Below are 13,769 nucleotides of genomic sequence, written 5' to 3' on the forward strand. Positions count from 1 at the left end.
GTTCATATAAATCTTCCTAAGCTTTTCAGAAACCATCCCCTTCATCATTTCTTATATCACTAAGTCACATCCATATACCATAACTACCCCAAATGATGAGCATCTCCTCCATTTCCAACTCTTTGCACAAAAAGGGCATATACACACACATATATAAAATCTCCTTTTCCTTTTTATTTGATCTCTTTGGGATACAGATCTAGAAGCAGTATTGCTAGGTCAAAGGGTATGCACAGTTTTATAGCCTTTTGGGCATAGTTCCAAATTATTTTCCAGAATGGTTGAGCCAGTTTACAACTCCACCAACAGTTTATTAGTGTACCTATTTTCCCACAATCCCTCCAGCAATTTTCCGTTTCTGTCGTTTTAGTCAATCTGACAGGTATGAGGTGATACCTCAGAATCATTTTAATTTGCATTTCTTAATTAGTGATTTAGAGCATTTTTTCATGTTGACTATTGATAACTTTGATTTCTTCTTATCAAATGGGGAACAGACGATCACTGTTTCAGGAGTTGCTCAAGCAAAGGTGCTTTCAGGTTCCTGGAGCTGCGTGTTCGTTTATCACCGATGGCAGACTCTGTGTGTGTGTGTGTGCGTGTGTGTATGTGTGTGTGTGTGTGCGCTCGCGTAAAATGAGTCAAAGGTAACATAATATGCATCCTTTTCCCTGGGAAAAATTTTTCTTAAACATCTGAAAACAAGTTGCCCACCACGCGCACACACACACACACACACACACACACACACACACACACACACACCCCTATTTCCTCTCCTCTGGATCTTCCTTTCTTCCTATTTTCTCTTCTTTTCCTCCTCTGCCTTTTTTTCCCTTCTTGCGCTCTTCTCTGTCCTCCCTTCTACTCCCCTCTTCTGGTTCGTGGGAAAGCCGAGACTTGCAGTCGGGAAGGGACCCCTGAAAACTTTGGAAAGCAGACTGCAGGGGCGCCCTGAGCACACAGCTGTGACATCGGTGGGGTAAATGGACTTGGGGGGGAGGGCGTGTACAGGAGAAAAAAACAGTCTCTCCACCAGGTAGGTGGAGTGGATCTTGGTGTGTTACATCCCTTCCCTACGCCCGGTCCCAGACCCACCCCTGCTCTCAGGCTAAATCCGGGAGCCCGCCCCTTGCTTTGCCTGAGAGGGGTTACTCGCGGTCAAAGTCTTTTTTTCCTGATTCTCTCCGAATTTATCTTCCCGGCACCCATCGGGTGGCACCTCTGCTCAGGGGAGAAAAAAGTGGCTTTTTTTCCCTCTAGCTTCTCTCCTGGCTGCCCAAAAGGTGTTTTTTTTCCTTTCTTTTTCTTTTTAAAACTGGGTTTAATCCGCAGAATCCTCTCACTTCGTCGGTCCCTCTCGGCCAGGACTGTGGGTCCCAAGCCCAGAGAAGAAACCGGTGGCGCTGTTTTCTCAGGGTCAGAAGCCCGGGGAGGGAAGGAAGAGAGAGAGAAGATAGAACAGAGGGAATTAGGAGGAAGGACGGAAAAGAGTGCAAGAAGGAAGGAAAGGCAGAGGAGAAAAAGCCAAGGAAATGGGGAGAGAGAGAGATCCAGAGGAGGAGAGAATGGTGTGTGCGCGTGTTTGCGGAGTGGGCCATTTGCTCTTGGAAGTTTTCAGTTCCAAGGTTTTGGAGCTGTCCCCAAATGGTCGACTGTACCGCGTTTTCCAAATTAATTCCACGAGGTTTTCTGAGCTGCAAGTGCCGCGCACTGTGTTAAGCGCCCTACAAGCTCTTCTAGGGGCTAGGAGAGACTCGGCTCGTTGGGGGTAGACCTCGAATGATCTCCACTTCCCCTCCCTCAGTCTGTCTAGTTAACAGATGGACCCAGTCAACCCCACCTCGATCTCATTGTCCCTTATTGATCTTTCTGTCACCTGCAAGCCGACTCAGGAGGATGGGAGAGGAGAGAAGAGATCTGATCGGCCATAAGGGCTCCCTTTCCCTCCCCTCAACGCTCCCTCCACCGCACCTCAGGATACAGCGGGGAGGCGAGGAAAACTTTGTGGGACTCGGAGGTGGGGAGGGAAATGCTTTGGAAGAAGAGGAGGAAGGTGGCTTATCCTAGGGGATATTTTTTTTTTTCCTGAAGTGAAGGAGATTATCTACACACAAGATTCTCCCTTGGTGGTAGGTGTGTGTGTGTGTGTGTGTGTGTGTGTGTGTGTGTAAGCGCGCGGAGCACTCCACTCACCAGGTCCAACCGTAAGAATGCGTCATAAGGTGGGTGTGCGGCTCTTTCATTCAAACTTTGGCGAGTTTGGCCTTGAGTTGGGGAAGGTGTGACCAATCAGAGTTCGGGACTTCGAATAAATTAGGCAAATTACCATCTGGCGATGGGTCAGATGACTCGGATACTTTTAAAAACTACAACTTCTCCCACCCCGACCTCCTTCCTTGACAGCAAGTCATCCCCTTGGCTGCTGAGGTTGTGGGCTAATATAGTTCAAGGTCTTTCTCTGTCTCCCTACACACACACACACACACACACACACACACACACACACACACACACACACTCCTTACTACCCATATTCCCCTCTTTACTATTTTTTTCCCCCACGAATTTCTTGTCTTTTACCTCATTATCTCCCAGAGGAAGAAAAGGCAAAGTGCAGCTAAGGTTCGCAAAAGGATTTCCTTCCTTTGCAGAAGAAATATCCCTACCCTTTTTCTTCCTCCTGCTTAGCGGGAGGGGAGGCGGCGGTGGGGAAGCGATGAGAAGCTTCATTTCTCTGCTTTTCCTCTGGAGTCTCTATTGTTCTGCTGCCGCGGGAAACACAAACCCTGATGGTCCAGAGGGGCGACTGAAAGGTAATGCTCATTTATTTTCATTTTTCTTTCTGGTTTCTTTTCCACAATTTGCGCCTCTTAGCTTCTCTTTCTCCCCCGCGGTCTTTTTCTCATCCTTCTTAATTGCTCTCTGTATCCACTTGTTCTTAAGATTTAATTTAGCTATCCCCAGGGCATCTTCCCATCGCGTGGCAATAGAAAGACAACTGAGGCCAATCTGGTTTTAAGTTCTCCACCTCCCACTCCCGAGCTTTTAAAAATTATACTTATTTTAACCAGTGTTCGTTCTACCAAGGTGACAGCAACTCGTCTTGCCTTTAATATTCCTCCCCCTGGTCATCGATTCTTCAGGATTAAGAGGGAGAGCTCGCTGGTTTATTTTAATCTGGCATAGGTTCCTGGAAAGATAGGAGGAGGGAGGATATCGCTTTCCAATTCCAAGAAAGTTTACTCTCCTCTGGCTTGACTAGCGCGTGGTTTGGGAGTTTGGAGCAGCAACTGTGTTCAGAGAAGTTGCTTGCCTTGTCAGTTTTTGATGCCCGAGCATCACCTCTGTTTGTTCCTCCTCTTCCTTCCGTTTCTCCTGCTCTGACCCTTCTCCACAACTCTCTCCAGATATAGCTCCGCGAGTTTCTGTGTAGAAGGTGTCCAGCTTGAATATTAGGATGGCAGCAAATACCTTTGAACTTTCTAAGTCAATTTAGTGAAGCAATTGGGAAGGCGTGGTGGGTGACTCCCAAACGGCACCTTACTAGTTTGAACTTTATGACTGCCCTAGTTTAGAAGAGCTAACAGAAAATGCCCATGGCTGCTTACAAATTTACTTTCTCTAAAAAACCTTTTAAGACAGGGGTTCTTAACCTGGGGCCCATGAACTTAAAAAAAAATTTTTTTAACGATTGCATTTCAACATAGCTGGTTTCCTTTGTAATCTTATGTATTTTGTTTTATTCATTTAAAAACACTATTCTGAGAAGGGGTCCATAGGCTTCACTATACTGACAGAGGGGTCTTTGACACACAAAAAATTAAAAACTAATGTTTTAAGAGTCTTGGATTGGGGTATGGGGTTGGGAGATTGTAAATAATAAAAATGCAGTTCTGAAGCAACTAAAAAAAAGCATGTATATAATTTTTTGGAGTTTCAAAGCTTTTTAATGAGCTGTGTCACAAGTCACTTAATCTCTTTTGGCTTCAATTTCTCCATCTCTAAAATAAAAGTGTTAGTTCAGGTAAGACAATAACTAAATTCTCTTTCAGCCCTAACAGTCTAGTAATTTAAGGATTTATTGGCCACTGGACAATAGATGGAAAGGCATCGAGGGATAAAGAAAACCAAACTAAATCTTGCCCAGGTGTGCACATATACACCTATCTCCTGTAGTTAATTCCTTTTTCTTTTCAGGAATATCTTGCTCTCTCCTCCCTAGTCCTACCCCCCCACCTCCCCCCCCCCCATCTGGGTTAGGGCAGTGGAGGAATTAATCTAGTAATATCTAAACTGTAAGCTTTTTTTTTTTTTTAGGCAATTGGGGTTAGGTGACTTGCCCAGGGTCACACAGCTAGTAAGTGTCAAGTGTTTGGTCTGAGGCTGGATTTGAACTCAGGTCTTCCTGACTTCAGGGCCAGTGCTCTATCCACTGCGCCACCTAGCTGCCCCCTGTAAGCTTTGTCTAGGGCCAAAGATGATGCCTTCTTGTGTGTTCTCCACATAGGACTTAGCACAGTACAGGAGAGAGGTCAGAACATGATGCACTGAGTTGAAATTCCTTTAGGAACCTTCGCTCTCTTTCCTTCTGGTTTGCTGCTTCTTTCCCCTACCTCCCATTCTCAATTCTTTATTCCTTGTACACCTTAAATCTGAATCCACCATCCTACCTGGTATGCCATGACAACTTTCCAGCCTGTTATCAAGATGATTTTCTGGGAAATCCCAAGAGATGGCTGAATGAGGTCAATCTACTGTCTAAGAGACTGCAGATGGATGCAGGACCCAGCAACAACCCCTGTATTAAAAAACAAAAACAAAAAACAAACAAACAGGCATTACTGGTACTGGCTGAGCCATAGGGAAGACTCACTTCCTAGAGTTAGGAACTATGGGGATGCTTGCTGGGGCTGAAAAGAACTTTTGATGAACTTATGACTCAGTCTATCTTCTATCATTCTCTCTGTAACATTTTAATTTTTTTTGAAGGGGTGAAGGGAAAGGAAGGAAGAAAAGAGATTGCTTTTGTAATGGTGTGTGTGTGGTGTGGAAGGAGAGAGGGAGAAAGAAGGGAGGTCAAATGAGGGGGAAGGAGAAAGGGAGATAAAAGGAGGAAGGACAGAGAAAGAAAGGGAGACAGAAAAGTGAGGGAGAGATAGAGGGTGAAGAGAGAGGGGAGAAGAGAGGAGAGAGGCAGGGAGAGAAGAGACTATAGTACTTCTGCTTTTGTTATCACAAGATTGCCAAAGTGGTTTTGTTGGGTCATCTATCTGTGGGATAATATAGTGAAAAGGGTGGTATAGTGTCATTTTCAGAGGTAACTATTTGGAAGAGCACTGGATAGAAAAAACAACAACAATAACAAAAAAAACTACTCCAGGTCAGAGGATCCTGGTTTCTTCCCTTGTTCTTCCGGGCTTTTTTTCTTTTTGTCCTTGCCTACCATAGTGCCTTAGAGATAGAAGGCATTTAATGAATACTTGGTTGGATTGAACTGAATTTCAGCTATGTCACTTTGGGCAAATCATTGAAACTCAGAGCCTCAGTTTCCACATCTATAAAATGGAGATTATCATGGACCTGTCTTCCCTGCTTCACAGAGTTATTGTGAGGATCAAATGAGATAATATATAACAAGCACCTTGAAACCAGAAAGCATCATACAAATGTTGGTTATTATTATTGTTTGTCATATGAAAAACATGAAGCCAGAGAGCTAAAGCAATATGTCCAAGGTCACACAGCTAGTTAGCAGTACATCCTAGACTAGAATCTTGACATATCAATTGCATCCAACTATGTTCCTTTGTCCACAGATAAAAACTTAACTGAGCATACCCAGACTAATACAGTGCACCCTCCTGCCAAGCCCACAGTGCGGTTTTATATCAAAACCTCCAAGGACCCAGAGCATGAAGGCTGCTATCTCTCCAGGGGCCATGATCAACATTTAAAAGACTGTGGTTTCAACACAACAGCAAAAACCTTCTTCATCATCCACGGATGGACGGTGAGCTTCTGGGGGAGGGAGCTCTGTAGTTTTATGAGTATCTGGTTTCCTTTGAGATGTCCAATTAAAATGAACATCTAGGCTTCTGGTCCTCCCCACCCCAACCCCATCCTCCTTGCTTGCTGTTTGCATTTCAGGCATCTGTAAAGAATGAGTTCAGGCACTGAATTTAAGGAGCAGGCTGTATTCCAGCTGTAGCCTGTGGTGGCAGACAGCAGGCATTATCCCTGGCATATACCAGGCTTACCCATGGAGCTCCTCAAAGCAGCAGCAGTGGAGCCCAACTGCCACTTAAGAAGCCCTTTAATTGTGTTTAATTACACTGGTCAACCACTGCCTCCCAACATCCCTCTTTGGGTGTCGAGTTGGCTGGAGTCTGAATCTGAAGAGGAGCCAGAAGAGTTGGCTGGGATGGAGGTGGGGGGGGGAGAAGCTGCTGGCTCAGTGCCCTCTTCTACAGAGAGATGGGCTGGTTCAAAATTTCGGAAGCTCTTAGGGACATACTATCAGAGCAGCATGTGTTGAAAGACCAACTCATAGCAGCCTTCAACAAAAAGGGCTTTAACATTGAGCTTCAGAGACTTTGGATGAGTGAGAAGGTTAGTTTATCTCTAAGTCATGTTTTAGCTCTAATATTTTATGATTGTGTGACTAGGGAGGTTATTCATTCATAAAACAACCGTCTGCACTAAAAATTCTAAGTTAAATTGGTAGGTTTTTTTTTAAGCAACCCACAAAAATATTTTCTCCAAGTAAAATGAAGCATTGAACAAATAATAAAGCTAGCATTTATATAGTATTTAAGGTTTGCATAACATTTTATAAATGTTAGTTTATTTAATCCTTACAACAATCCTGGCAGATAGGTGCTATTAATAACTCTATTTTACAGAAGAGGAAATTGAGGTAGAAAATGGTTAAGTGACTTGCCCAAAGTCACACAGATAGTGTCTGAGGCTAGGTTTGAACTCAGGTCTTCCTGATTCCAGGTCCAGGACTAGCTGTACCACTACATACAATAATCTTACTAGCTGCACCACTACACTACAAAGAACTAACATCACCCCTCCCCACAAATAACAATCAAATCACATAAGCAACTAAGCAAAACATTATTAAAAAGGGGTTGCCAATGCTTGTAGCTTCAACAGTTTCCTTTCTATTTACCATGAGTTTTGCTAGTGTTTCTTGCTGTCTTCCATTGAAGTGTCAAAGTCTGTGAGTGTCTAAGCTCCTTGGAGTCAGGGCCTGTGTTTTATTTTTGTGTTGGCACACCTAGTGTCTAGTACGGTGCTTGTCACGTAGGAGATAATTAGTAAATGCTAGTAGAATTACTTTGAATATTGTTCTTTCTCCCTCCCTTCCACCAGCTGATCAGGGTTCTGATAGTGCTAATTAGGGAAGGTGAGGAAGAAAAGCTTTTCTAAATTGATATGTTAATGTAAGCCATAAAATGTTCATGATAGTAGTGAGAAATTCCTCGACTTCACACAGTGTAGTTATTTTGACATTAATCACCAGGTGATAGGAGGAGGGTGCTAAGATCTCTTCCTCCTTCTTGACCAGAACTGGCCCTATGCAGGGGAAATGCAGCCATTTTTCTACCTGGTAAGATTTGAGGCATATAGAGAGTCTGCCTGCCTAAAAATAATAATAGCTAGCATTTTTATAACTCTTTAAAATTTCCCAAACATAGGGGCAGCTAGGTGGGGCAGTGGATAGAGCACTGGCCCTGGACTCAGCAGGACATGAGTTCAAACCTGGCCTCAGACACATGACACTTACTAGCTGTGTGACCCTGGGCAAGTCACTTAACCCCATTGCCTAGCCAAGACAAAAAAAAGATTTCCCAAACATTTTGCTAAATTTATAAATATGTTATCTCATTTGATCCTTACAACAACCCTATGGAGTAGGTGCTATTATTATCCCCATTTTATAGCTGAGGAAACTGAGGCTGGGAGAGGTTTCATGGGTCAAATACCTAGTTAGCATCAGCTCCCACACTGGACTTCTCTGAAATTTAATACAATTAGATAAACACTTATTTAATGTCTACTGTTTACTAGGAGTTGCACAATGTAGATAAGAGGTCCCAGCCCTCACAGACCTCAGAGTTGGAGAACCCTTGAGTTAGATCAAAATGCAAACAGTCCTCAGTTTACCAAGAGTTTGATATCTCCTTAAAGACTATAAGTTGCTTGGGTGGAGTGGGAAACGTGGGAATAAAGCAAGTCACAGTAGTTATATTCCCAGGCCAGCCCTCAAAAATCTGATTAATCCATAATGTACTAGAAGTGACTTTTCAATATACCTAACTTTAATTTATAACATTGCTTTTTTGAGGAAAATGCATTCTACATTTGACCCTATTTCCCCTGTCCCAGCTGTGGGAACAAAGAATTCCCCAGTTTTTTTCCGGCCCTAGTAGATGGTGACTTAGACAATAGTAACTTGTTATTTCTCTACATTTGCATAAGAGAAAATACCTCTCCACATTTCTATCAGAGAAGGGAACTTGTTAAGTCATCTGCTCCCAGAGAACTCTACACTAGGACTCAGACTATTTTGAATGGGCTATTCAAAAGGTGAGGACTGGGACAGAAAAAACCTTAAGAAGTTATCCCTTACTGACACTTTCATATGGATTAATTTCCGAGATTAGGAGGCATCTGTGGTGGAGGGGATAGAGAAGCAGCCAGGGCTAGAGGTAGGAAGAGCTGGGTATAAGACCTACCTCTGTCCCAAAATAGCACTGTGACCTTGGGCAAAACATTTAAGCTCTTACTGCCTCAGTCAACTCTCTAAGATTATAAATTACAGAGGAATTAAAAGATCTGATTTGGTAAATGGAATTTCCTGTCTGGGAGCTCCCCTATATCAATGGTAGCACAGGTTCAGTCCAATTTCTGAGATTTAACCTAGACTTTCAGCAGAGCCCTGAAAGATTGAAACATTGGGAAGGAAAGTTCTTTTAAAAAAAAATTTATTTTCAGTTTGAAATTCTCTCCCTCCTACTACCCCCTGCCCATTGAGAAGAGGAAGAAAAGAAATTTGCATGATAACTTGATCACATATTTAAAAGGAATAGCAAGTTGTATATAATAGATTTGCATTGTCATGTGCAATCTTTTAAAAAATTCTACTGTTATGGAAATGCTTGTTTTATTTAATAAATTAAAAATAAAACAAAATAAGAGAAAGCAAGAAATGAGACCCACTATATATTCAAGATTATGCAAAACATTTCTATGTTAGCTAGGTTCCCTGGCCCCACCTCCATTCCCACCCTAAAAACAAGAAAAAAAAATGCTTTAATCTTCGATCTTAGTCCATCGCTTCTCAATCTGGAGGTGGATTGCATGTTTCATTATGAGTCTTTTGGAGTTGGCATGCTTCATCATATTGATCACAGCTACTAAATCTTTCGCGGTTGATTATCTTTTTAATATTGCCATTACTGTGTAGATGATTCTCCTGGTTCTGCATATTTTACTTTGCATCAGTTCATAAGCCTCTTCCTAGGTTTTCCTGAAACCATCTCCTTCATTATTTTTTTTTTTACAGAGCAATAGTGTTCTGTCACATTCATATGCCGTTAACTTCTTCAGCCATTCCCCAACTGATCAGCATTCCCTTAGTTTCCAATCTTTTGCTACCACAAACAATACCTATTTTCCCAAAACCCTTTCGGCATTTGTTATTTTCCTTTTCTGTCATCCTAGCCAATCTGATTGGTGTGAGGTGGTACCTCAGAATTGTTTTAATTTGCATTTCTCTAATTATTAGTGATTTAGAGCATTTTTTTAAAATGTGACTTGAAAGCTTTGATTTTTTTTCTTCTGAAGAAATCTCTTCATAACCTTTGACCATTTATCAATTGGGGAATGGCTCTAATTTCTATAAATTTGGCTCAATTAAGAAAGGAAAGTTTTGATGGGAGAAAAGGGGGTTTCCCATCTCCACCCTGATAAAAGTTTTGCTTGGAATTGTCTCTGTTGCTGATTTATTCAGAATGTGTGTACAGTGCAGGGGAAGATAAGCTTTTTAGCCTGAACTACCATTCTTGCCCTTATGGAGCTCAGTCTAGGTTGTGACAAGTTTAATTTGTGGGTAACCAGTGTGAAGGATTCAGGGCAACCTTTAGTTTCTGTTGTTGAGAGAAGCTCCCAAGACTTAAAGGGAAAATAACAGCACCCTGTCTTCTTTCCTATGCAGATGAGTGGCATGTTGGACAATTGGTTGTTCAAGCTCGTGTCGGCCCTCCAGATGAGAGAGCGGGATGCTAATGTAGTCGTGGTGAACTGGCTGCCCTTGGCCCATCAGCTCTATACAGATGCTGTCAACAACACCAGGGAAGTGGGTTCTAAAATTGCCAAGATGCTGGATTGGCTGCAGGTAATTGGGGGGGGGAGGAGTGCACTCTAAAATTAGAGGAAACTATGTCAGTTCCTGTTACAGTGAACTCCAAGGACCCAGTGAAGTTCTTTGGTTGGGTTGGAATTGTAGAATCAAACATTGTTTGGAGTAAGCTGAGTCATTGGCTCAATGTGGAGGAAACCTTTTATTGGTGTTAAACAGAAGTCTTCCTAGTCAACGTATTTTCCAGGAGAGGATTTGACTTATAATATGTTCTGGCCCAGTGGAAAGAGTGTGGTAGAAGATTCAGAATCATAGCACCTGGGTTTGAATCCAAGGTCTTTTGTTTGTTAACTATTTAGGCTTGGATAAGTCAATACTCAGGGCAGCTAGGTGGCACAGTGGATAGGGTGCCAACCTCAGACTACCTATGTGATTTTGGGCAAGTCACTTCACCCTGTTTGCCTCAGTTTCCTCATCTGTGAAATGAGCTAGAGAAGGAAATGCAAGCCACTCCGGGATCTTTGCCAAGAAAACCTCAAATGGGGTCATGAAGAATTGGACATGACTGAAAAATGACTGAACAACAACAAAAATCTCTACTCAAGTACCTCATCTGTAAAATGGGGGGGTCAGACTAGATGGCCTCTAAGGTTCCTAAGATTTGATCCTGTCATATTTGCTAATGTTATAAACCCATGTTTTAGCCCAAGGCATCATGGTTTAATGCAAAGAATAAGAAATTAAGCTGGACCTGGGTTTGAGTCCTGGGTTAGAAACTACCTATGTAACCTTGGGTAAGGTATTCATCCCTCTGGCCTCAGCTTCCTCCGTAGTAAAATGAGAGGCTTGGATTGATGCCTAAAGTCCCTGGCAGCTAGCTCTAAATTCCATGGTTTTATTGGAAGTGGCTGGAAGCCAGGGCCTTCTTACAATTTTAAAGGTGCTTAGGAGGTTCCATGGTGGTAGTTGCTGATCCTGGGTAGCTGGATACTAACTAACTTTCTAAGGGAGTTTGAAGCAAATTCACTACATCTAAATAAGTAGCTTAGAACACTGAGCATGAAGAAGGAAGTCTTGAATCCCCTCTTTACATGTTAACTATTTACCAGGCATCCACAGGATAACATAGAACAGGTCTGCACTAGCAAAATGAAGTAATTGTCTGGATCATCCAAGCCCAAACCTTAGTTTTGTATGAGGAATTGGGTGAACTGGGAGAGGATTCTGGCCTGAATTGTCAAGATCATCACCTTTAGCTTCTACCTAAGTCTATGGAGACCTCTTCCTTGGGCCATGGGGATAATGACCTCTTCACAGCTACCTATTTCCTCAAGTTAGGCATCTTCAACTTTTTCTTTGCAAAGATGGCTACTCTCCTCTTTACTTAAAGCCTGGCAGTACACTGGGGTGGATGTGGGAGCACAGAGATTCAGAAGATCATAGACTTAGCGTTAGAAAGCACCTTAGAGGTCCTTGAATCCAACCTCTCTATTTTACAGATGAAGAAACTGAGGCTTTGGGAAGCTAAGCAACTTGCCCAGGGTCACGTAGACAGTGTCAGTGTGGGATCTGGAATCTTCCTGACTCCGTGTGTGATTACTCTGTCTATGATATCAGAAGAAATGGGGTGGGGGAGAATTGGGGATGGAAGGGTGGAGAGCTTATGGGAAAATCCTGTCATTGAGCCATTAGGAAGAAGACTGTGACCAGCAATTTGAGGTATTTCTTTTCCATTTTCCATTCTATTTGATTCAACAGACATCTCCTATGTGCTTGGCAATGTGCTTAGGTGCTGAGAGATACAAAGACACAGATGAAACAATCCCTATTCTCCAAATATAGCCCCATTGCACCATGCTTCCTTCCAACCTGAAGTGACCAAGAGGTGCTGGTAGAGGATCAATGGGCCCTGCTGGTAGCTTCTAGCCAGGCCCTTCCTTACAGTTCTTAGACAGCCTGAATTGGAGTCATGAGCCTTGGCCCCAACCTCCCTCACAATCTCTCATTCCCTTGAGCTTGAGGATCTCAAGCCAACATTTCAAACACCCATGGATCCCAGAGAGAGGAGTCTTTCTGTCAAGGACCAGTTAGGACTTTGCTTAACCAGTCATCCTGACTGACCAACCCAGGCCTCTAATGAATATATTTTTGTGACTTTAGGAGAAGGAGCATTTTTCTCTTGAGAATGTTCACTTGATTGGCTACAGTCTTGGAGCTCATGTTGCTGGGTATGCTGGAAACTTTGTGCAGGGGACAATAGGCAGGATCACAGGTAAGTGCTGCTTCCTTAAGCCCTTGGAAACCCTCCAATTCCCCATCTTCATTCTAATCTCTATTTTCTTTTTAACCTTTCTGATTACCTGCACTTTTCTGAAGTGTTAAAGGATCTTCAAATCCTTTGGTTTATTCTCATAATGTGAGAGTGGGAAGGAACCCAAAAGGTCATCTTGCCCATCCCATCACTTTACAAATGAGAAAACTGAGGCCCATAAAGAGTAAATGAGTTGTCTAAGTTCACCCAACTAGTTAATGATAGAGACAGGATTAGAACTCAGGTCTTCTGATTCTCTGTTCAATGCCCTTTTCATGTTCTTGTTTCATGGAAAGAATTCTAATTTTTGGCTTTGTCACTAATATTTGCTCTTTCCATAAGAATGCTTCAAAGATATTAATTCTAGGAACCTGTTGGTGATAAAGTGGCTACATGGAACTGCCAGGGTCTTTCTGGATTCTGGGTGACATTTCATATCCTTGTGTACCAGTTTTCCCATCTGCAAAACGGACATAATAAACCCTATCTTGTGGGTATGGAGTAAGATCAGATAAAATAGAAGATCCAACATATCCCTGAGGGCTAGAACTGGAATTGTCCTTAGAAATAGGTTAGTGCTTCCCATTTATTTTGTAATTGAAAAGAAACTGAGGTCTAGGAGCTGATTTGTTCAAGGTCATGTTTAATTCAATTAAATAAACATTAATCGAATATTATATATGATGTACTTTTCTAGTTTCTAGGGTTGCAAAAAGCAAAAATGAGGCAGTTCTTGCCCTCAAGGAACTTATATTTTATCAGGGTAAACAACATGCGAATGAATGAATGAATGAATGAACGAATGGCTAAATAAATAAATAGATAGATGAACAGCAGGTACAATATATATAGGGGCCCAAGAAGACATTAGCACCTGGGTGGATGAGATGGGGCTTTGGAACCAGGGAAAGCCTCCTGTAACAGATGGTGCTTGAGCCCTGAGGCTCAAGTGAGGAAGTGAGGAAAGAGTGTATCTCCAGCATTGGGGAGGGCTATGCAAAGCCAGAGACATGAGAGATAGATAGCATGTCAGGTTTGGGGAAGAGATAATAGGCCAGTCTGGCTGGAACTTAAGAGTTCATG

The 13,769-nt window shown here is 42.6% G+C and overlaps 1 protein-coding gene across 1 annotated transcript in view; it reads left to right on the forward strand.

Moving 5' to 3' along the window:
• Positions 1–2,382: 2,382 nt before the first annotated feature.
• LIPG (lipase G, endothelial type) overlaps positions 2,383–13,769 on the forward strand; it is a 31,915-nt gene continuing 20,528 nt past the window's right edge. Inside the window, exons 1-4 of the mRNA XM_027869034.1 lie at positions 2,383–2,816; positions 5,820–6,013; positions 10,232–10,411; positions 12,536–12,647. Coding sequence (XP_027724835.1) covers positions 2,720–2,816; positions 5,820–6,013; positions 10,232–10,411; positions 12,536–12,647 — 583 coding nt within the window. The 5' untranslated portion in view covers positions 2,383–2,719. The remainder of the gene's footprint in view (positions 2,817–5,819; positions 6,014–10,231; positions 10,412–12,535; positions 12,648–13,769) is intronic.

The sequence above is a fragment of the Vombatus ursinus genome, unplaced genomic scaffold (genome assembly GCF_900497805.2).
Source record: "Vombatus ursinus unplaced genomic scaffold, bare-nosed wombat genome assembly UNPS02014791.1, whole genome shotgun sequence".
Classification (NCBI taxonomy): domain Eukaryota; kingdom Metazoa; phylum Chordata; class Mammalia; order Diprotodontia; family Vombatidae; genus Vombatus; species Vombatus ursinus.